The 25,252-nt window shown below is 37.8% G+C and overlaps 1 protein-coding gene across 26 annotated transcripts in view; it reads left to right on the forward strand.

Moving 5' to 3' along the window:
• Positions 1-25,252, forward strand: part of plekha7a (pleckstrin homology domain containing, family A member 7a) — a 91,787-nt gene that overhangs the window by 60,145 nt on the left and 6,390 nt on the right. For 5 of the 26 annotated variants that reach the window (XM_084124629.1, XM_084124650.1, XM_084124651.1 and 2 more), the window contains 15 exons: positions 5,342-5,517; positions 9,622-10,092; positions 11,197-11,728; positions 14,900-14,983; positions 15,338-15,445; positions 18,321-18,374; positions 18,645-18,728; positions 20,670-20,738; positions 21,814-21,894; positions 21,987-22,136; positions 22,406-22,507; positions 23,646-23,754; positions 23,846-24,009; positions 24,099-24,284; positions 25,094-25,190. In XM_084124629.1, coding sequence (XP_083980755.1) covers positions 5,342-5,517; positions 9,622-10,092; positions 11,197-11,728; positions 14,900-14,983; positions 15,338-15,445; positions 18,321-18,374; positions 18,645-18,728; positions 20,670-20,738; positions 21,814-21,894; positions 21,987-22,136; positions 22,406-22,507; positions 23,646-23,754; positions 23,846-24,009; positions 24,099-24,284; positions 25,094-25,190 — 2,467 coding nt within the window. Of the gene's footprint in view, positions 1-427; positions 601-5,341; positions 5,518-9,621; positions 10,093-11,196; positions 11,729-14,899; positions 14,984-15,337; positions 15,446-18,320; positions 18,375-18,644; positions 18,729-20,669; positions 20,739-21,813; positions 21,895-21,986; positions 22,137-22,405; positions 22,508-23,645; positions 23,755-23,845; positions 24,010-24,098; positions 24,285-25,093; positions 25,191-25,252 lie in introns of those variants that run through there. The other 21 variants (XM_084124640.1, XM_084124631.1, XM_084124632.1 and 18 more) reach the window with 10 other exon arrangements.

The following is a 25,252-nucleotide window of genomic DNA, read 5'->3' on the forward strand; positions in this document are numbered from 1 at the left end:
ATGTTTACCTTGGAATCTGGATGTCGATTTTCAGTATTAAGTGACTCAGATGGGCAGCAGAGAGTCTGTAATCTGTACTAATCCTCTATGAAAAAGAAGGCTTACTGCGGTGAATTCTGCTCAGCCAGCAATCTCACCCCACATGCTGGTGCACAGACATGGCCGAGTGACAAAATCTTTCACTGATTCGATGATGAGCTTCTAGATATCGGTACAAAGGTGGAAAAAAAAACCCCAGGCTGAAGAGCTAAGCAAATGTATTTCTCTTATGGCTTCTTTCTGTGGGCGTTTGTGCTTTGTGTTTCAGGCTGTTTTGCGGTCTGGCGTGCTGTTTTGTGCTCTTTCACTCCTTCTATTTATTTGTGTCAACCTCTTATCTTGATTGTGCTGACAGTCCTTAAATTATACTCACAATTTCCCAGCACTTGTATATATCCTAAACAGGAAAAGCCAGTAGGTGTTGGTTCAGGTGACCAGTCATTGTCCTCTATTTGCTGAACTATGTCCTTCTTCTGTTCCCATTGGTGGGCTTCCTGCCTGTGATGAGTGACTGACAGTCCAGAAAGGCTCTGAGACACATTCAGCATCATCTGTAAATAGGTACACTTTTAACTCTATGGCTTCTCTACATTAACCACTGGCATGTGCAAACTCTTTGAGAATCTGTGTGACTTTTCTCACTGACAACATTTCCTCTTTTTGAGATGTTTGAAATGATCCTTTTCAGGAAACGATGTCTACTGGAAATTTAAGAGGTCTTCGGATATAGCTGATTTTTTTTATTCTTTATTTGCATAAGAGACTTTGAAGAAAACTCAGATAATATTGTAATATTTGGTTTAGTTTACTTAGGGTTGAAAATAGGGAATTTTAAAATAGTTATTTTCCAGAACAAGAAAGTCATGGAAATAAATAATATTTTTAGAAAATGGATTATAGAATCATTTCCTTGGTGTGCTCAGCTCTAAAATATTTGATGGGTCATTGCACTCTTTGTTATATTCCAAGTATAATATGTAGAGGACAATCGATAGTGGATTTTACCGATGACGATAACTAGTTTGGACCATGCTGGCATGGCATGACTTCCTATGAAAGCCTATATACTGATTTTTATGTGAAATTTTTTTTTTTTTTCCTGAAAGCCCCTCTTTTCTGTTCTGTGACACATGAAATCAAAGCTTATATAATGTTCAGGAATGGAGAAAGAGCTATTCTGTACTGTGACGTCAATGTTTCATGCAAAGAAAAGGGATTCATTCAAAATATAGTCTCACATACATAGCCACATCTGCATAGTCTATAGTCTCAAATATACTTTATAATCAAACTATCATAACAGTTTAACTTTAATTTCCTCATCTGTCGTCATGATGGCGGTGAATTGCAGAGCTGGTGCAAACAAACCCACATCATCGCTATGATCAGATGCTTTCTTAACTGCTGATTTCACAATGCTGTCATTTTTGTTGTGTGTTTATTTTGCTATTGAGAGGAAAACACGCAGCACATATTTACATATTCATCTGAACGTCGCTCTCAGGAGCGTGGACGGCGTCGGGAGGTTTGTTAAAGGCACACTGTGCAAGATTTGTACCTTAAAGCAACACTAAGGAACATTTTTTACCTTAAAATAATGTTTCAAAAATCGTATCAGTGGTTCATCAAGTCGTAACAGGGTGAAAGGCACTTCTGGATTCGCTTTGCAGCCCTATATCTGCTATAACCACACTATGCAAGTTTGCCAGATCGTCAAGCGTTACAATAGTCATTATTTAGTTTTCCTTCGTTTCTGATGTCGCAATACATCATGCTTTCATGAAATCATGCAACATACTCTACCTTGTCTGTGGACATCGTTCATTCCAAAGCCGGTGCTGGATAAACAGCGAGTGTGCGTGTGACAGGAGAAATTATTTACGACAGCGGTAATGGACAATTCCGCTTCCAACCTGTAGGGCGACCAAAGAGGAAAAGTTCCTTAGTGTTGCTTTAATATAACAGCTTCAAAATCATTTCGATGGTAACTTTGCCACTGGCAAAACCAGCAAAACCAGCAATGCAGGTTTGAGAGGTGACGCCCCAACAAATCTCACGAGAATCACGACTTGCTTTACAGCACAATGTCACGTACGTCAACAGCATATGAAGCCGCCTCTATGGAAGACACTAGCACGCATTTCAGACATGAATCATGGCAGAGTCGACGAAGAAAGCGCGGTCGGAAGAGACGGCTCTGCGTGAGTGGTATTTACGACAGTAACGTTAAATTCAAGTACTCCACAGCGACTCTAGGGGTCGCTGTTTGAGAAAAACGGAAACTGCATAGTGTGCCTTTAACAAAATATCGCAATACATAACAGGTATTTCCAATGTTTTTTTGCTTCTTAGCAAAGAACAAGTATTTTGCGAGTATATTGGGTCTTTGAATCTCTTGTACGTTACATGTGTACGAGTGCGAGCATGAGCAATAATTTGCTGGCTGCTGTTCACTTAACGGCCACTGGTTTCGCTAATAACTAAATTCTACATATAGCCCCTTTAAATAGTTTGTCTAAGTCAGTTAGTTGAAATCGAATTGAATCAAATCAAATCTCATTGTAAATTGGATCGAATCGTTCTGAATTTGCACAAATCATTCCTGAAATGAAACGAAAACACCCCTAATAGACAGGTTTGCCATACACCTTACTAGAGGATAAACTCTGATTACTTTATCATAGATACAGATATGAAGAAGATATGTATATTTCCAAGTGGAGTCAGTTCACAGATATTCAAAGCTCTCCTGTTGTGGTTGTAAGCAAACAGGACTGTTAAACAAACGTTTGCTGTACCAAGGCGCTGCATACTTATAATGGATCATGGATGACATAATGGAGAATGCTATTAATGAAAGCTAAAAGCATCTTCAAATAGTACATGCTGCAGGGTGCCAAAACGAAAACAAGAAGCATGCTATTGTTAGCTCTTTGTTTTGTTTAGTCTCCAAGTGTGTGTACACAGCTGTGTTTTAGTGTGCACAGTTTTAGTTTGGATCATATTAATAAGATCTGAGTAATGATTTAATAACACATGAAATTAAACTTTTGGTTTGTATTATATCACTGAAGGCCAATGTACATTAGCATATTTGAGCTAGGATCTTTCTTCAATCTTCACTTCCGTTCAAAAGTTTGGGGTCGGTAAAATGTTTTAATGTTTTTGAAACAAAACTCTCTTATGCTGAACAAGGCTGATACAGCTGATACTTGATACAGCATATAGAAATAATATTTTGTTTCATATAATTTAAAATAGAAATTATATATATTCTAAATGTCTTTACTGTCATTTTTTAATTTAATGCATCCTTAAATAGAAAACTTGCTAGCCTTAAACTTTTGAGTGAACATGTAGATGTAACATTTTCTGTGGGCATATATTGAAAAAAAAAAAGATAACAAATGCTAATACTTAACTTACCATATAAGGCACTTTTAAAGTGCTTTTATGTTCATACACATTCTATTGAAGTTAAAGGGATAGTTCACCAAAAATTTTAATTATGTCAACATGTTGTTCCAAACCTGTTTGACTTTTTTCTTCCAAGGAATACAAATGGAGATGTCTTCAACAAATATTCATGGGATTATTTTCATATACAGTGAAAACACATAGTGACCAGAGGCTGTAAAGCTAAATGTCATCATAAAAGCCTTCAAAAGCTTATTGGGGAAAGGTCATCATCTACTGAAAACTGCCCTAGGCCATGTGAATGAAACTAAATGCCCTTGACTGTCAGCAAGTTTGATTATAAGGAAGTATACATGAAATATGAGAGCTATGACAAGATTTTTTCCACTTAAATGTTGGTTTGTCACAGAAGGCTTGTAGTGGACTAGTTGCATGCACTAGTAGTTATATTGCATTTCTGTTCGTTGTAAGGAAAAGAGCAGCATGCGCATTCATCAGAATATCTCTTTTTGTGTTCTATAGAAGAAAGACTGGTTAAAAATGACATGAAGATGAATAAATAATGACACTATTTTTACTTTTATGTGAACTGTCACATAAAGAAAACGAGTCTCATTTGTCCTAAGTAATTAGCTATAGGTTATTTGACTGGTTGTTGGATGGTTATGTATCCGTGGTCCAGACCCCCTGCATGACTCAAACGGATCAGCCATCTGTCTGTGCTTTCCAGCCTCATTGAAGAGCTTTCCCTCAGTGGACTATTAAAACACAGGCAGAAGCTTAACACCTCACTGCTTGCCTCTAATGAGCCTGTCATGTAAACACACGTCGCTTCATGCGTCTGTGTGTCGTGTTGGGCTTTTTGCTCCCACTGAGAGAAAAAGAAAGAATTAGTGAAGAAGAGAGATCAGATGTTTATAAATTAACTATAATTGTCTCTTTGTTTCATTTTACGTAATCGAATGTAGCAGAAGTTACTCTCTGAATCTATTTTTAATGAGGAAATTGCAGGTTGAGTTCATGTTAATTACAACAGTGTCTGTGCCCTCCTTTTGTATGGCATCCTGCCTTCAATATATAGATATAATACATTTTATAGTAAATAAATTGTAAAAAAAAAAATATATATATATAATGTAAGTTATATTTTATATTAAATATATTTATTATGTAATTTATTATATTTTATTATTTTTATTTTTATGTGAGTTAAAATAAATATAGAGGAAACATTAGATTTTTTATACATTTAATATTTATCATTATATATTATATATTCCTTATCCTATGTAGGATCACAGGGATGTTATATTATATTATATTATATTATATTATATTATATTATATTATATTATATTATATTATATTATATTATATTATATTATATTATAAAATATTATATTACAATAGTATAAGTATATATTACAATCCTTTTAGTAACGTACATGTGAATCACAGATACTTTGATATGTTTCACCAAAACATAACATTTATAACTTATTCATTGTAGCAGTGCTCTTTATATAAGTAAACTTGTCTTTGCTAATATGACTTTTTTATGACTTATTTTAGTATTTTCAAATGTCTACTCTTGTTGGGGGTGTGTGGTGCTTATTGTAACCTTTCATATCAATGTTTCTGTAGTTTTGATTACATAACTGATAAGTTATGTTTAGTTGGTGTGTATGTGTGTTATCACAGTGTGGCCTTGGCTTGATCATCGTTCTGCATCTCGTCAGTAATCTCGTCTGCTGTGTTGTGTTCCTTCACGCCTCTTATTATCATGCTGAAATCTCAGATGCTCCTCTGGCCAGTACTTATCTGCTGATGCAGTGTTTCTCCTTTTCCCAGGGCTGGGCTGATTTTAGTGCTTTCTCTCTTGCAGGCTACACACACAGGGATGCGCTCCTACATTTACAAACAAAGCTCTGTGATTGGCTCGCAGGCGGAGCACACTGGGATGAGGACGTACTATTTCAGTGCGGACACACAGGAGGACATGAACGGCTGGGTCAAGGCCATGAACCAGGCTGCATTGATGCAAACCCATACAGTGAAGAGGTCAGTGAGTCGCAAAACTTTCCTGAATCATTTTCTTCATCAGTATTTTGGTCTTTCTGGCTAGGACAAGAATGGAGAAGAATGTACTTAAAGGGATAGTTCACTCCCAAAAATGAAAATTCTGTCATCATTTATTCATCTTCAAGATGTTCCAAACCTGTATGAATTTCTTACTTCTGCTGAACACAAAAGAAGATATTTTGAAGAATGTCGGGAACCAAACAGTTGATGGACCCCATTGACTTATACATTCCTTATATATTAAAATAAAAAAATATATATATTATTGAAGTCAAAGAGGTCCAATTTTCTCCAGATTTCTATAATAGTACTAATAAATTGAAATCCATTTTGTTTAAATTTCATACACTTTCATACATTTCATACACAATGTTCTACCGCTAGCCATATTTTAATCATGTTCATACTTTTTAAGTGAATAAATGTAATTGTTTTTACAATAAACAGATCTATGCTGATCATAAGCCACTTGAAAAAATGCATTTCGAATTATTCATTTTATTTTATTTGAATAAAATTACGATGTAAATAGTTAGAAATGAGCTATGCCAAATGGACGGAAATTTTACATGCACTTAAAATACATAAATCTTAAATTTAAGCCTCTTTCTCTCTCTTTTTCTTGTTCTTTATTTATTTTTGATTGCAAGAAAATTAAGCTTCTGGTCTTTATACCTGAAAACAAAACAAAAAAGTTTTTTCTTAAATTTTCTGTTAAAATCTAAACGTTAATTTGCTGCTGTTGTTTCATTAAAATTATGACAGCCGACTAGTGAGTGACATTTTACAGGTCCTCACTAGTTAAAAGGGCTTATAAATCGCCGAAACATGGTTGTATTTAAATCTAGTGTTTCTGTGATGGGTGTTTAGAGGCAGGGCTTGGGTTAGGCCAGAGAAAATATCATTAACCTGATATAAAATCAATGGATGTCTATGCAACGTCCTCACTAATGTAGTGAAACAAGCGTGTGTTTGTGTTTAAAGGAGTAATGTTGAGTGCAATCTTCACCAGCTTGTGTCAAGAGATGTTGTGTCTGTAAGTGTTTGTCGGGCCGTCAGTCTTGTTGACTGACAGCGAGTCTACAGTGTGTCTTGTTCTGTCACTGCAGAAGAGCAGATGGGGAGTGAGCATTGACTCAGCTTTCCGTCTCTCTGCTGTCTGGGCCGTCAGTCGCTGAGTCCAAGCTCAGCTCAGATGTTGGTTGAGTGCTCAAGTAGACGAAATTACTAAAATACCCATCCCTAGTTTAGATACTCCAAACATGAATGGGAAAAATGGGGTTAGGATCGTTAGTCCCAAACACAAGCTACGGTTACATGGACACCTTTTGTTGCAATCGGAAATGAATTAATTCCAATTGATAAATCCAAACGTAGTGTTTACATGAACGCTAAATAAAGTGATCGGATTGATGTGCACGTTTATATGTCACAAGCTTTACATCGGAATTGATTTTTTTAATTGAATATACAATATAGTATATATATAAAATAAAGTTTCCCGCTGTTTGCACATACTAATCATTCTCCTATATTGCTTCTTTTCTTTTCTTTCCTATATTGCTTCTCAAACTTAATTTTTGTCTATTTCGGTTCCTAATTAGGAGACAATGAGCACATGAACCGTTTGTGCCGTTCTGCTAATATTTATCAAACAGTAAAAACGCCCCTTCCCTCGCCCAGAACAAGACGTCTGTGAATGAGTCGGAAACAAGGACTGATGGGACGTTGTCCTGCTCCACTTCACAGACGAGGAGTGGAAGGAGAATGTTAGAATGACACGACACCCATTCAACAACAACAACAGTTCGTTCCACGCATCATACTTCATTTTGCCATTTCTACATCATTGCACATGCTCAGTACTTTCCAGTTTTGGGTTTCAATCTGATCGAGTGTTTACATGTCCTCTCGATCGGATTAGAAAAGGTTTAAACCACCTCTTACAATCTGAATGAAATTTTAATCGGATTTGGCCTATTCATTCCGATTGAGGTGCCGACTGTGCTACTGGTCCGATTACAATTGGCTTATTAGGGTCCATGTAAACGCAGCTAGTGACTGTGTGAACGTAGGCTGCATAAACGTGTATGGTTTAGCCAGTTTGGCCATCTCAAAAATCTATGTTTCTCTTTGTCCCGCGTAATGCTTGATTTCCAATTTCGGCCTCTAAAGCCTGAATAGTTTGCTGTCTCTGCTGGTGATGTCGTTAACCAAGGTACCAAATTGGGATCATGGCAGGATTTTTGAGTTGTCATAGCAGCCCAGCACTAATGAGACCAGGATCAGCTTGAGCTGGCAGCCAGCAAGGCAGAAAATTCGACTGTGATAGTCCAGGATAAAAACGTCATTTCTTTTCATAACTCTATTTAGAGACTCATAGACTGGCTTTTCATTCTCTTTTTATAGAAGCTCTTATGTTTGTGTTTTCCCTTTCTCCTTTGTCAGAGTTGTAGTGCATATACTATTTGTTTTGGGATTGGAATGGGATCAGTCATACTTACGCCTTGGCGTTTCGTGTCTGACTGTAGGAATGTGGGAGTTATATTCCCTGAGAAACTGTTGGCTTTGTTTTGCGTCCAGCCAGTTTGGGTATTTGTATGAGTCCTCTTGAGTAAATCATCTGCAATACGCCCATGAAGTGCACATGCAGTTTGTTCCTAATAGTAACCTTTATTTGGATAAATCATACACCCTTGAGAAGAAGTGCACTTAATTGTATTGAATCTACACTTGTACTTTAAATCTTAAAAGTATATTTTAAAAAAAAAGCTGTATATGCAGATAATATAATATTAAAGAGATTACATTTTCACTGTTTCTTAACACACTTAAATAAAACCTAGTAATAATGTCAGTTCTGTCAGGACCACTATCGTCGAATACGATTGACAGTTAGCAAACAGTTTGGACTGGCGGTATGGTTCAACAGAACCAACATGAATGCATTGCAGATATCATTAATTCAAGATGTTAAAGTACAGCATAATTCGAGCCTGTTTAAATTCAACCTGCTTGACGCGCGAGAACAAACCTCATTGGTTCTGGTGCAGAGATTGTTGAAATATTGAGATCTGATTGGCCAATTGTTATTCATTGTTATTCATAGTTTATAAGTTATCGTACATAGAGATTTTTTTTTGTGTCTTACATAATATACAACACTATAAATCATAAGGGGATTGTAAGGGGCACATCCTCCCTCAAATCAAGCACTGGCTAAGGTGCTAGGGTGTTCTGGGTGGTTGCCAGGGTGTTGCTGTGTAGTTGCTAAGGAGTTCCTGCGTGTTTTTTATGGTGTTGTGGGTGGTTGTCAAAGCATTGTTTTTTGTTTAGCATTGTGGGTGGTGTCCACACATTTCTATGTGGCTGCAAATGTGTTCTGAGTTTTTTTAGCGGGTTGAAATGCAGTTGCTAGGGTGTTGCTATGCAGCTACTAAAGTGTTCTGAATGTTTTTGTTGGTTGCGTAGGGTGTTGTGGGTGGTTTCCAGGGCATTACTATGCTGTTGCTAAAGTGTTCTGAGTGTTTTTACTGGGTTGAAATGCAGTTGCTAGGGTGTTGCTATGCAGCTACTAAAGTTCTGAACGTTTTTGTTGGTTGCATAGGGTGTTGTGGGTGGTTTCCAGGGCGTTACTATGCTGTTGCTAAAGTGTTCTGAGTGTTTTTAGCGGGTTGAAATGCAGTTGCTAGGGTGTTGCTATGCAGCTACTAAAGTGTTCTGAATGTTTTTGTTGGTTGCATAGGGTGTTGTGGGTGGTGTTCTGAGTGTTTTTGGCGGGTTGTTGTGCAGTTGCTGGGGTGTTGTGTGTGGTTGCCAGGGCTTTGTTAAGCGTGTGGATCCTGGAGCTTAAAGAGTCTAGAGTTGTGAATCTAAAGTAAGACTGGTCAGTTTACAGCGATGGATATATTTAGCTTTAAGAGCAGATTCCCTCATGTGTGAGTGCTCGTCCAGACTCTATGCTGTGGAATGTTGTTAATTTAACAGACCTGACCATGTGATCCAGCACTATGATAATAGCATCATATAAGAGCCTCATAAAACTTCACTGACCTTTGGACATGTCTTATTTTTGCCACACAGAGACGAGTCGGATCATCCAGACAAAGTGAACATTTCTGAGAAACTCCAGCAGCGAGCCGTGCCTCAGACCAACCACATCAACAGCTACGTGATTCCAGAACCTGAGGCTATCCAAAACGACGGTCTGCTGGACGAGAAGCAGGAGGGATTTGTTGGAGAGATGGAGATCCATGTTACTCCTAGAGAGATCGAGCAGGCGAGGAGTAAATCTCCAGCAAGTAGGATAGTGGAGGTGGAGGTTTTAGCTCCAGGGTCAAAACCAGCTTTCCAAGTTCCCTCTCGAGCTCCATCCAGGGCCGTCTCGACCCCGCCGGTTGTGATGAGGAACGGTACGCCTGTAGAACAGAACGGCATGCTTGGGTATCAGAGAGGGCTGACACCTTCAACTCAAACTCCAATGCAGGTACAGAGGAAGAGTGCACTGGAGCAGGTGGAGAACTGGGTCAAAGTACAGAAGGAAGAACGCCAGGGGTGAGTCTGCAATATATCTATCTATATATGTATGTATATATATATAGTTGCAAATTCAGTCACAGAAACACATATACAACATATATACAGAATAGTTGCTAGATCCTGTGAAGAGTCATGGGTTGCATCTCCCCCTAGTGGTTGAGATCATAATAAATCATCACAGAAAACAGCACCCATTTTACTTTCATTTTACTTTTATAATGTGTCATATTTCAGAGTGAATAGGTCCCACCCTTTTTTATTTTTTAAGGCATCTGGATTTGTTTGGTTTGTGAAAGTTGGTCACTATATGACAGGAAAAAATGTATAATGAAAACATTGGTGATGTCAATCAACATTTCAGAGGTGGAACTAGTATTTATAGTTTGAAAAATTATTACAAAGACTTTTTTCCTCTTGAGAATAACATGCAATAATGACTTCTGTTCAACAAGACTTGGGTTGTTTATTAAAATAAAAATACACTACAATTCAAAAGTTTTTGGGCAGTTTTAAAAAAAAGAAGAAATTATTACTTTTATTCAGCCAGCATTGATCAAAAGTGACAGTAAATACATTTATAATGTTACAATGTTTATTATAATGTTTATTTGAAAATTTCTATTTAAAATAAATTCTGTTCCTTGTAACATTCTATTCAAGACTCCTTAAAAAATCCAATTTCCACAAAAATATTAACCAGCACCACTGTTTTCAACATTGGTAACAATAAATAAAAAAATGTTTCTTGAGCATCAAATCAGATATTATTATGAATGTTAGATTATTAGAATGATTCCTGAAGGATCATGTGACACTGAAGACTGGAGTAATGATGCTGAAAATTCAGCTTTGCATCACAGAAATAAATTACATATTAAAATAGCAGTTATTTTAAATGATAATAATAATTCACAATATTACTGTTTCTACTGTATTTTTGATCAATTAAATGCAAATAAAGACTTCATAAACTTAAGAAAAAAATCTTACCAAGCCCAAATGTGTATTAAATATATATAACATAAATAGTTTTAATTTTGACTTTGACTTTAATAACTCAGTTTTGTCAAAACAATATATGTGTAACATTACATGTTAATAATAATATTGTTCTCACAGGTTTGTTTCTACCGATGGCACGATCCCACGTCGGACCCCTCCGATTCATCCGAAGTACGGCACAATAGACAAGTACCAGTCTTTACCAAAGTCCACACGGCAGAGCCCACAAACTACTCACCGGCAGTTACCCAGTGAATACAAATATTCCCACGACCGGCTGAATCACTTCCAGCTGACCCACGGCCACAGCCAGCGACCCGCAACAAATGACAGCACAGTGTGGCAGCTGTACGAATGGCAGCAGCGACAGCACTATCGGCACGGCAGCTCCACCGCCCCTGTGTACACTCCTGCTCCAGACTACTCCACCGCCGTCTCCTCCACCAGAGTCAACTCAGACGTGTCCCGCTCCGTCTCTGTGCCCCCGACCCTGGCAGACATCCCTCCACCCGGACCGCCCGGACCCCGACTGCTGTCTCCACGCAGACCCCACACTCCTGCAGAACGGGTCACAGTCAAACCTCTGGAGGACCGGCCCACCGTGGAGGTGCCACCATCGAACTCTCCTCACCGGTTACGCTCCTATAAGGTCAGTGGGTGACGAGCACAACCATACACATGCTTATCCATCACATCACATGAGGTTACACAACGTACGCTGCTATACAAAAGTTTGGGGTGGAGAAGATTTTTTCTTTTATGCTAACAAAGGCTGCATTTATTTGAAAAGCTGTAATATTGTGAAATACTATTACAATTTAAATAATCTTAATTCCTGTCATGGTAAAGCTGAATTTTCAGCATCATTACTTCAGTCTTTAGTGTCACATGATCCTTTAGAATTAGAAATCCTTTAGAAATGATCTGCTCATGAAACATTAATGATTATCAGTGTTGAAAACAGTTGTGCTACTTAATGTTTTTGTGGAAACAGTGATACTTAAATGTAAAAAATTTTTTTTTAACAATGTAAATATAGTCTAACTAACTATTAACTATGAATTTTGCCTCAATAAATTAATAGTTAGTAAGGTAGTTGTTAAGTTTAGGTTAAGTTAAGTTCAGTTTTGGGTAGGATTAAGGGATGTAGAATGTGATCAAGCAGAATAAGGTATTAATATGTGCTTTATAAGTAATAATACAGCCAATATCATTGTAATATGCATGCTGATAAGAAACTAGTTAATAATGAGATTTGGATCCTGAACTAAAGTGTTACTGTAAATGTCTTTACTGTCACTTTTGTTTAATGAATGCATCCTTGCTGAATAAATATATTAATTTCCTTAAAGGGATACTCCACTTTTTTTGGAAATAGGCTCATTTTACAACTCCCCCAGAGTTAAACAGTTGAGTTTTACCGTTTTCAAATCCATTCAGCCGATCTCCGGGTCTGGCGGTACCACTTTTAGCATAGCTTAGCATAGATAATTGAATCGGACAGGACCATTAGCATCTCTCTCAAAAAAATGACCAAAGAGTTTTGATATTTTTCCTATTTAAAACTTGACTCTTCTGTAGTTACATCGTGTACTAAGACCGACGGAAAATGAAAAGTTGCAATTTTCTAGGCTGATATGGCTAGGAACTATACTCTCATTCCTGCGTAATAATCAAGAAACTTTGCTGCCGTACCATGAGTCCAGCAGGCGTAATGATATGACGCAGCGCCTGAAAATAGTCCCCAGCTCGGTAACTTCCAACGTGACCGGGACTAAGTTTGTCTAACCTATTAGACCTATTTTCAGGCGCTGCGTCATATCATTACGCCTGCTGGACTCATGGTACGGCAGCAAAGTTTCTTGATTATTACGCAGGAATGAGAGTATAGTTCCTAGCCATATCAGCCTAGAAAATCGCAACTTTTAATTTTCCGTCGGTCTTAGTACACGATGTAACTACAGAAGAGTCAAGTTTTAAATGGGAAAAATATTGAAACTCTTTGGTCATTTTTTTGAGAGAGATGCTAATGGTCCTGTCCGATTCAATGATCTATGCTAAGCTATGCTAAAAGTGGTACCGCCAGACCCAGAGATCGGCTGAATGGATTCGAAAACGGTAAAACTCAACTGTTTTACTCTGGGGGAGTTGTAAAATGAGCCTATTTCCAAAAAAAGTGGAGTATCCCTTTAAAAAAATCTTACTGACCCCAAACCTTTAAATGGACTGTATACAGTCACTAATATCCATTATATAAACCTGCCCTTTGTCAAAAACTCTGCTTTAATAGAGAAGATCTGGAGTCTGAGAGACGCATGCACTTAGAGCCATCATGATGAATGCTAACACTGCTCAGAAAGTCCTGATCTAATAACACCAGCCTTCAGTGTTTTCAAACTGCCAGCATTAGTCCGTCTGTCCAACAGAGTCGTCATTCAGCATGAATTATCAGTGGTGTGTTTGTAATGGAACGAGTGCCAGAGTGGGATGATTTATAGATTCTTCATTTGCTTCATTTAATGTTTCTGTCTGTCCTTTAAAAACCTAGTAACCATCTCAAATAAGTTTTCACTCAGCAAGCAGAAATGTCTAATCCAAATGAAGACTTGAAGCATTACTGAATCCATAATGATTATTAAATCTAAATATGTTGCACTTGGAAGGTTTTGATATTTTGGTGTGTATTACTGTTATGCATTTAGCAGGCACTTTCATCCAAATGTGTAACGTTATTTTGGTGTTTTTTACATAAGAACATACTGGAAAACAAAAGGCGAAAGGCCCAAGAACGAAGAACGATAACTATATTAGCGTCCACACTAGCGGATGATATCGTTCTGTTTATTATAAGCGTGCTGCAGTTTTGTCGTCTGCCACTTTAAATGCTCGAGCTCTTTAAAGCAGGATGGATTCTGATGGCAATGTTTTGAAAAGCTGGAAAAAAACTGTTTATATAGTTTCTCTGTGCCGTTATTGTTACATTTGTGGTTTGTACTCTGATTTTTAGAACTATATCTTTACCGTTATCGATAGTTATCATACTTAATGAACGGGCCTTAATATTGGTGTTTTAAGGCTGTTCAAAAGTCTTTTATGCTCACCAAGGCTGCATTTATCTATCAAAATACAGTGAGAACAGTAATATTGTGGAATATTCATGCAGTTTAAAAAAGGTTGAGCCTGGTCAGTACCTGGATGGGAGAACTGTGCTCATAAAAATCCCAGGATGTTCTTGGAAAAAGAGTAGAGGTGTAACCCCAGCATCCTGGCCAAATTTACCCATTGGCATCTGTCTACCATCATGGCCTCCTAATCATCCCCATATACTGATAGGCTTCATCACTCTGTCTCCTCTCCACCTGTAAGCTGGTGTGTGGTGTGTGTTCTGGTGAAATATGGCTGCCGTCGCATCATCCAGGTGGATGCTGCTCATTGGTGGTGATTGAGGACATTCCCTCTTCCATAAATAAAGCGCTTTAAATGCTGAGAAAAGCGCTACATCAATGTAACAAATTATTATAATTCACATGATCACATGATCCTTCAGAAATCATTCTAATATGCTGATTTGATACTCAAATAATTTCAGTTGTGCTGCTTAATATTTTTGTGGAAACCGGAACCATTTTTTCAGTATTCTTTGATGAATAGAAAGTTCAAAAGACCAGCATTTATTTCAAAAGAAATCTTTTGTAAAATTATTAATGTCTTTACTGAAACTTTTGATCAATGTAATGCATCCTTGCTGAATATAAGTGTTAATTTTTATTTGTACTATATTTAAAATCCTTCTCTCTCTTTTTTTTTTATGAATCTGCAGTCGGCCACAATAGAGAGACGCTCAATGCCTCCGTCTGGTTACATCACACATACAGTCAGTGCTCCCAGCCTGCACGGGAAAACAGTAAGACATTTTTCAAGTTTATTTTATGAAAAAAAAAAAAAAAAAAAAAATATATATATATATATATATATATATATATATATATATACAGTATGTATATGGATACCGTATATATACTGTACAGTATAAACATTGTAAATACTTTTGATTTGATTTTATGTTTAGTTTTTCTATTTAATGCTGCAGTTAAAAGCAGATTTCAGCAATAAAAAATAAAAATAAAAACTTCCTGGATAAATTTCACTTCATGTTCCTCTGCTGGTGGAGCCAGTCCTCTCGTTTTTGCGCGGCTGCAACGGGCATTTGTATAAATAATCTCATCACATAACTCTCTCTCTGCCCTAATCACACCAGCCGGAGGAGCTCACCCTTCTCCTCATCCAGTTACGGAGACACCAGGCCATGATGGCAGGTGTGCGCCACGATGCACTGGCCCACCTCCAGCAGTTGTCTCGGGTGAAGGTCAGGGTTCGGCCTGTCCAGTCAGCACCTCTCATTACTAGCCTGAAGCCTGTAGTCTGCCTCTGCTCCCGTTATTTACCCCGCCTGTAGCGCTCTATGTAGCTCCTGTGGCTTTATTACATGCTGCTTCTCTGTATTGTAGCATGGCATGTCATGCTAGGGGCTGCATCTGGCTGTCCCACCATCAGCATGAATTGTATTGAGGTATTATGCATACTACATGAGTATGCTCTGCTTTTGCTCCAAAGTCTGAAAATGCAAAGATGCTTGCATGAAGTAGTTGTACGCAGGAGTCTGAGGTCTGATGTTCTGGTTTGACCTGGTTGCAAGATCAGCTTTAAATTATTTCAACAGTAACGTCATAGTAAACATGCTTTGTTAATGGAATATATGTGCAGAAATGTGTTGCTCTATATCAGTGGTTCCCAAACTTTTTAGAGTGAGGCATTTAACATCCTTCTGCGTACCCCCTCTCTTCCACTTAGACTGCAGTCACACCTTTTCCATCAAGGGACAAGATTTGCACCCTTAAACTGATGTAAGATATATTTACACACTGTTTAAAGTCGACATTAAATCACAATTGACTCTATTTACTTTGTTAGCGCATATCACTAGTCTTGTGGTGAATAATTAATCCGTGCAAGTTAATACACAGAAACAAATTGTTTGCCTTGGTAATCTTTAATCAAAATCTGAAAAGTTACTTCCGGTCTGGAATGGCGTTCCTTCTCTGATGACGTCAGTTTGACGGCTTGGGTTGAAAACGCTTAACCACTCCCCTCAAACCGTTACTCTGCGATGAGCAGAGATGGAGAGGAGGAGCACTAGAGTAAAACCCTGCCCTCTGTTCAATATTCCGTTTCACTTGGAAATACGTCACAACACTGGAGAAAAGTCGTTTGCAACTTCCGGTTCACGGGGACTTTAATCCTGCTCATATGTGGCATGAATTCAATTACAATGGCACAAGTAGGCTAGTGTTATGAGACAATGTTTTAAATAAAAAATGTTCAACAGAGAAATATGAAATGATGGGAAAAACCTAAGTGATACTAAATTCGCCAGTAGGTGGCAGCAAGTCACTGTCTTGATGAGTGAGTCATTAAGTCATTCATTCATTCAGTATCGAAGCAAGTTGCTTGCTGTGTTCGAAATCGCCCCTTATTCCCTACATTACTCCACTAATATAGTCCACTTGAAGGAGTGAATGAAATGAGTGAGTGAATTCGGACACTGAGTGCTGCCGCTTTTGTTTGTGCTCGCTGTTTAATAATTAATTGAAACGTAGCAAACTGGCAGCTCCAGTAGTAATGGAAAGATTTATCCTGAACTCTGCTATGGAAACTAAACCGTAATTGAACAATTTAATAATCAGTTAAAAAGGAATTAATAGCTTTATGATATTATGCTGGACGATTGCAGTTTTTTGGATGGATGATTGATTCAGCTGCGACGCTATCTCCAGGCGAGACACGGGAATTCATTCAGCGCGCCCATCAGTTGTACACTTGTTCATGTGGTGCATTGTGTGATTGAATGAGTGCACTCAATAACGTCCACTATGGTTTCGGACACCTCTACAAATGGCTGTCCCCTCAATTAGGGCCCTATTTAATGATAAAGGGGGCGTTTTTGAACACGGCCGCTGTATTTATGAATGAGTCATTGAATCATTGACTCTCTCGATTCGTTCAAAGCCGCAGATTTCCGTTCACTAAGGAAACACCGCTGTGTTTGGAGACGCACAACAGTTCCGCTGTGGGCTTCGTTGGAACTATTATTTTGTTGCGAAATCTAAAATCAGTCGCATTTGAAATTGTGTGAATATTCGGCAAAAATTGCATCCTTGCTTGAATAACATTATAAACATTATATCGATCTCTGTGCACAGACTGTCTATATCTGTTCTTCATGCTAGTAAGTACTAAATACACACTTTTACAAGGGTTTGCTAAGGCAACCCATCATATGCACACTGCTTGTGTGGATGCAGTCAGTTTTGACCACAAATGATGTCATGAATTTGACCTTTTATGGCCTATTTTTACACTAGAGGTGGCGTTTTACCTGTTTCAACTGCATGCTCGGTTTTAATGTTATTTTAAGGTGGGGAAGAGTTAAATGAACAACGAAACTCAGCATTTTGTTCACGTTCCCCCTCGGTCACCTCACATACCCCCAGGGGTTCACGCACCCCAGTTTGGGAACCACTGCGCTATATTTAATTACTTTGGTTATCGGCTGAATGCTTTTGCATCATGGACTGAGGTAAAGTTAAAGGAATATTCTTGTGTTTTCAACCTAACGTCAGTGTACCAAAATCATTTTCTTTATCTGTACTTTTTGTCTTGTTTTCTCTAAAACAACAAATTTACCAGAGAAGCAAAATTGCATATACTGTTAAGACTTTTTTTTTTTAGGTTTATGCTTAAAACAAAAACTATTTACTGCCATAGGGGAAGAAAAATAAGTTCAATTTAAGATATGTTCTATGAATACAATCAACGTATTCTCTAAATATCTTACCAAATTTTGCTTCTCAAGTAAATTTACACTACTGTTCAAAAATATAGTTTTTTTTTTTTTTTTTTAAATAAATGAATTACGATGTGTAAATATTACATTCTTACCAACCCCGACATTTTGAACGGTAGTGTATGTAACTGTCATTTGCATGGAAATGCAAACAATATGCAAACGGGGGTCTGTTGTATCAAGACAGTAGTGAGTAGTGTGTCTCAAAGCTTGTGTATCAGGTGATAGCCAGCTATTGCTTTAATGCTTGTGCAGTGTTTGATTAAAATATCTAATGAATAGATAACACAACTGATTTAAGGAGTCTGAACTGAAATGTTTCTCCTACTATTTACAGGTTGATGACACTTACATGCACTTGAAGAAGGACCTGGAATATTTAGATCTGAAGGTGGGACCTCTCCTTTTCATCTCTCTACTCCTGTCTTACCTTCATCTTCTGTAAACCTGTACTAAAACACTAACACAGCACAGAAACCTCACTTAGGTCGATTTTTTATTTCAGAAATTGTTTATATTTGCCATTATAATGGGTTAACTGTGTGGCATAATCAGGAATTACATAGTCTCAGAATGTTAATGATAATAGTAATGATCCAGTCGAAGGATATTAAAGGCTGGTCGTCCTTTGACTATAACTGTCTATCTCCGTTTGCCACAGATGAAAAGTTTAGAGCCATTGATCCTCATGGTTCACAGTGTGTTACAAACCTGCTCTGCGGGGGGTTTGAGACCACTCTGGAACGTAAGCACTGTCAGCATCCAGAGTGTCTGCATTCCCATTGCTTTACACGGCACACATAGCTTTGTGTTGGCACAAGCCTGGCTCCTGCACGCCTGTCCTCCTGCCTTTCGTGAGTGTTGTGAGAATGATTGGGTTAATGAGACGGCAGGTCTGGATGGGACGGGCAAGCTCAGCGCATGTGCAGGGAATCACATTTAGCCAGCTGATTCTCCAATTCATTCCGTTTCATTCTTTATCAAATGATCTATTATTCTATTTTATGAGTAGCTTTCTAGATATCCCGTATGTTGTAGCCAACCCAGACTCAGTGGAAAAACGTACATGTGGCGACATTTCTGCAAAATGATATTATGTTGCTTCTTCACGACAATTTCAAAGTGAAATTTACAATGAGTGGTGCTAAAAGTTTTATCCGAAACTGATGAACATCAATCTGACAATGTTTTATTATGCTAGAGGTCGTATGTATCGCCTCAGTTCAGTAATGTCATTTGAGACAATAATAAAGTTAATGCTGTTACACTTACACTAAACCAAACCCTAAAGCTGACCGATAGTGTTAACAAACGCAAATGTCAAATAAAAAACACATTTGTTAATGAAACCATGCCATTTTAGCTGCTTCTACAAGTTTTTATCGTGACACACTCGTACACAAGTGCATTACTGTAGAGAAAAGCCATACATATGGAGCTGGTTATGTGATAGAAACATCAAAATGTCTTCAATGCATTATGGTAGAAGTGTTTTGAGGTCAAGGAACCATGTGAAAATAAGTCATTATTAATCAATATTTTGTGTGAAAATTAATAAAAGGAATTGTTGGTGTTTACTGCCACTATAATATTCCTTTCAAATGTGTTTTGGAGTTTTGCTAAATGTAGGTAGAGGCACGTTTTTACAATGAGCCTGGGTTGGTCAATTCTCTGAAACGTCCCTTACGGCCTTCAGTATCAGCATTGAGAAGATTCCTCTTAAATTCTTGATTTTCTTTGAAACTTTTCTTTAGAAGACTTGCTAGCTTCACTGCAAGCTACTAATAAAAAGTAGATAACTACATTGAAGGGGACCATTTTCAGGGCAAAATTGTCAGATAATATTATTTAGTTAAAAAGAGCAGGATTTATCTGGCAAGAATAAAAGTTTGTCTAACGGCATCAAAATTAATTTAAACTAATAAAATTAAACAATGTAATTTCTATACACTACCTGTTCAAAAGTCTGGGGGGTCAGTAAGATTCTTTTATTCAACAAGGATGCATTAAATTGATCAAAAGGGACATTAAAGACAGTTATAATTTTGCGGATGATTTCTATTTTAAAGAATCAAAGAATCCTGAAAAAAATATGGTTTTATATTTGGTTTTTAAATATGGTCAAGTTTCTTGAGCAGCAAATCAGCATATTAGAATGATTTCTGAAGGATCATGTGACACTGAAGACTAAAACAGTTATCTTAAATTGTAATAATGTTTCACAATATTAATGTTTTACTGTATTTTTGATCAAATAAATGCAGCCGTGGTTCTAAAATATCCAAAAATCTTACTGACCCCAAACTACAAAAACAGTGACAACCAGTGGGTATTATTAACAAAATATGAGTTACTCCCCAACACTGTCCAGTTCATCGTTGTCCAGAGCTTGGGTTTCTTTTATGAGTTTACCACGCAGCATTTTCTGTGGAGGCTTTATTTTAGACATTGCATTTATGTCCCACAGCTGTGTTCTGTTGGCATGAAGATAGTGAGACACCATCCTGCCATTGTGCTTCCAGAAAGCTTGCATTAGAAATGAAGAATACTGTCTCAAAGCTTCTCACTGTGACTTTCAACAGTGTCCATTTGCACAGTGTTGGTCTTGCTTCGCTTGTGTTGAATAGATGTGTTTCTGTTTGTGGAGCACTAACACAAGGAGGCTTTTCTGTGAATTGTGTAATAGGTGAGTGGGACAGAAACTCTAAAAGGACGGCCGGCTAAGCCAGTGAAGGTGGCGGAAAGTGACATAGATGTGAGTATAGAGGACAAATCAGCGTCTTACTCATCAGCTCTTTTCCCTGCCAGCCTTTTTCTTTTTCTTTTCAAAGTTGCCACTAGCACCGGCATTTTAGATCTGATATTTTGTTGTTTGATTATCTGAACATACAGGCGAAACTCGAAAAATTTGAATATCGTGCAAAAGTTCATTTATTTCAGTAATTCAACTTAAAATGTGAAGCTAATAGATCATATAGATTCATTACATGCAAAGTGAGATATTTCAAGCCTTTATTTGTTATAATTTTGATGATTATGGCTTACAGCTATGAAAACCCCAAAGTCAAAATTAGAATATTGTGATAATTATAAAAAATAAAGGCTTGAAATATCTCACTTTGCATGTAATGAGTCTATATAATATATTAGTTTCACCTTTTAAGTTGAATTACTGAAATAAATTAACTTTTGCACGATATTCTAATTTTTCGAGTTTCACTTGTACAATTCTAGCTTCATGCCTTCTCATAACTCTTGATGTGGGTAAGTTTCATAAAAAAGCAACATTTTGCGTAACCAATGTTTCTATTGCTTGTTTCTGCTGCTTCTTCGCTTGTTTTTGGATCTTGAGATTCTGTATTCTTCTTTCAGAAGATGCGTAATAGCGCCCCCTAAGTATAACACTGAAAACATGGATTACCGGTGTTGTGCCGAATTTCGACCCCCTGCCAAATTATTACCCCCCTCGTTGAAGTCAGTACCTGATTGCCTAATCCTAACCCCACCCCTAATCCTAACCCCTCCCCCTAATCCTAACCCCTCCCCCACAACTAATCCTAAACCTACCAATACTAGGGGGGGTAATAATTTGGCGGGGGTCTAAATTCGGCACAACACCGGAAAATTTAGAGACAGGGAAAGCTGCAGGTCGGAGTGATGTTTGTGGCGAAATGTGGTCTAATTGTGGACTTGTAAATTCTGTCAATGGTGGGGAAAGAGTTAATTATCTACTAATCCTGTGTTGCTATGCACAAAATAACATTGTTTTGCCTTATTAAGCTGTTTTTCCTGGTCTTAACTGATCCATAAAGCTCTGTTTCCTACTGCAGGTGACACTGAGTCGACTGTGTGAACATGACAAAATACTTCAAGAGCTTGAGTTCAGACTCAGTGGTCTTAAGGATGATAAGGTGAGGCAAATATGAGGCAAAAAGTGCAGCGTTTACTTTGGTCTTGTTATTATAGATATGTCAGTATTAATATATTTGCTCTTTCTCTCTAGGACAAGCTTGAGTCTGTCCTGGATGTGTCTCACCAGCAGATGGAGCAGTACAAGGATCAGCCAGCTCACGCTGAGAAGATCGCTTACCAGCAGCGACTCCTTCAAGAGGACCTGGTGCATATTCGAGCAGACATTTCTAGAGTGTCAACGGTAAGTATTGAATGTGATGCAGATGTGGTCTATCCTACTGCTCATAAAACATTCACTACAAGGCTTAAGAGATAGAACCAGCTTAGATGGAAAGGAACTCATGCTGACTAGCTGAAGACGTTACTGTAGCTTTACCCATTAATAGATCAAAGGATTGATGATGTACTGACTTTTACATTTAATTCATAATATAATATTTATTTGCAGTAAATGTTTTGCTGGTATAGAAAAAGCTTTGATTTTGGGTGTATTTGTTTTGTATTGTTCAGGAGATGGAGAGAGCGTGGGACGACTACAGCAGACTGGAGCAGTCAGTTGAACAGCTGAGGGACGTCCTGCAGACCCAGATGAATCTCTGCACATCTCCTCAGGTCTTTTCTGTCTTGATCTCCATTTCTGTATCCTTTTTTATTTTATATTTTGCTATCATGTTGTTCTCTCATATATTTGATTAGCTGTCTTAGATTTAAAATAACTCATTTGCAGTGTTATTTTAGTATCATTGATATACTTTTAGTTCTGTCAGGACCACTATCGTAAAATACGATTGACAATTAGCATATGGTTAGGATTGGCGGTATCGTATGGTTCTGTTCTGGGCAAGAACTCCCTGTGCTTCATGCAGTCTAGCATGGATAAGAGCAGCGATATCCCCCCTTAGGGTAAACAGAACAGAAACAACATGAATGTATTGCAGATATCATTAATTCAAGATTTTAAAGTACAGCATAATTTGAGAATTTATTCTGATTCAAGAGGAATCAGAATGCCATCCTGACTGACGGCAGGAGGAGCTGGGGAGGGAGGAGGGTAATTCGCTCCTGAGAAACGCGACTGAAGGAGCTTATATATGTATACAGTGATAGGCGTCGTATTCCTATAGGTAGACGTGGATCAGCTGATGCGAGCCTGACTAACGTGACCTTCCAGAACTGACGCCACGCTTGATAGTTTATTCATATTTTGAATTAGATTTAATTTTAATATTTTCTGTTTTCATTTTAGTTAGTTAAAGTTTTAATCATTTTTATTAGTTTCTGTTTTTAAATATGTCTATTGTTTTTATAAAGTATTAGTTTTTAGTTTATTTAGTTTTAGTAATTCTAGTACTTTAACTTAAACTAAATGAAAATGAAAAGTAAGAAAAATATATGAAGAGTTCAGATGCAAAAGCCTCTAAGTGCCATCTGAAATTTTCTTCTAGAATGATCATTTTTATCAAGCTTGTATATTTAAGTTCAGTTATTTCACTTAAATGGCAATGAAAGACCTATTAATTGTCATTTAAGTGAAATTACTGAACTTAAATATTCGATCTTGATAAAAAAATCATTCTAGAAGAAAATTTCAGATGGCACTTAGCGGCTTTTGCATCTGAACTCTTCATATATATTTCAGTTAATATTTATTAAATGTTTTTATGGTTTTAGTTAACAATGATAACCCTGGCTGAATGGAAATGAGAAATGAAGAAGAAATAAGATTGAATGTGTGTGTTTGTGTTCTCAGGAGAAAAATCAGTTGAGGAGGGAGCTCTGGAGGATAGAGGACGTGATGACTGGACTCAGCTCCACCAAAGAAACCTTCAAAATCACCATAGACTCAGTGAAGAACCCAGGTAAGAATGGACCAGTTAGACAAGGTGAATAAACATACTACAGAACTTCTTTTTAACTCGTGCTTGTGTGCTCATGTGTGTTTGTGTCCAGAGAGAAAACTTGTGCCTTCAGTGACAGAGTCAACAGTGCCTTCTCGGTGCATGACCCCATCTGCATTTGAGGTGCGGTCACCCCTGCGCAGTCTTACCTCCAGTCCGTTATCACTACCCCTGGACAATGAAGATCTTCAGCATCCTCACCCTGTGCCAAAATGGGTTTGTGAGACTGAACTGTTCCTGAAACTACTGTACTGTTAGTTACTTCAGACAAGGCTCTTGCTAAAGTGCGTAATATTGGTTTTCAGGAAGAGGATGACGCTCCACCCAGACCACCTCTGCCTCTCCACTATGATGAGGACACACCGCCTGTTGTCCCGCCCCTACCTAAAGAAACATCGGTCATCAGACACACTTCTGTTCGTGGCCTCAAGAGACAGTCTGATGAGAGGAAACGGGACCGAGAGAGCAGCTACATTAACGGAGATTGCAGGGTAAGTTGAACTCACTCATCCATCAGTGTTATTGTTGTTTACTAAAACTATTAAAAGTCATTTTGTCATTTAAATAAAGCTGAAAACTCAACCTTGAAAAACATAAAGGAACATTTGAAATGTTGCCTTGGCAACAACACAAATACAACATAAACAATATAATAGTATATAAATATTACTAAAATAACACTGATTGTCATTCGTCTCACTGAACTCCACATGTACAGTACAGTACACACATGACAACTCTCTGAATGGTTTTATCATGTTTTTGAATGTGACTGTGTTCATGTATTTGGTTTGGGCAGACTAGATCTGTTGCTGCTGCTGTTGGTTATTACTGCTGATGAAGAGCAAGTATGGACTTGCTAATGCTAATAGATACACACACGCTGCTGTGAGCATGTAAGAGATGCTAGTGCATAAATAGACATACATAAATCAAATCCCGTAGCAGATCTAGGCAGGTGGAGCTGGGGGAGGTGGAGGATTTCGGACGAACAATAAACCAGACTATTTAAATATTGAGCAAGCAATCTCATTGGCTGCAGGATCAGCAGAGGCCAATCAGCATGTGACACGCGGTAATGGTGTGATTGCTTGAAGATTGTGTCTAAAGGACCTTTCAGCCTGCGCCCTCTAGAGTTACATGAATGAACTAGATATTAATTGAATAGTTGAATGTCTTTCAAAGAAGTTTTAAAATAATTACCTTATACTTCCTTATACACCAAGCATCCATGTGACCATAACACTTTAGTCTTTGCATTGTGATTAGATGCTCGCCATTTAAAATGTTTGGGCTATAGGTGGAACTGCGGTCCTACCTGAGTGAACCAGAGCTTCCTGGAAGTGGACAAGGGACAGACCAGGTGGACCCAGGCTACCTGACTCTCCAAAGAAGAGGTCAAATATTATTTTAGATTTTGATCATTCGGGTTATTTCCAAGACACTTTATGTTTATAGG

The sequence above is a fragment of the Abramis brama genome (assembly GCF_963993115.1).
Source record: "Abramis brama genome assembly, chromosome: 9".
Lineage (NCBI taxonomy): Eukaryota > Metazoa > Chordata > Actinopteri > Cypriniformes > Leuciscidae > Abramis > Abramis brama.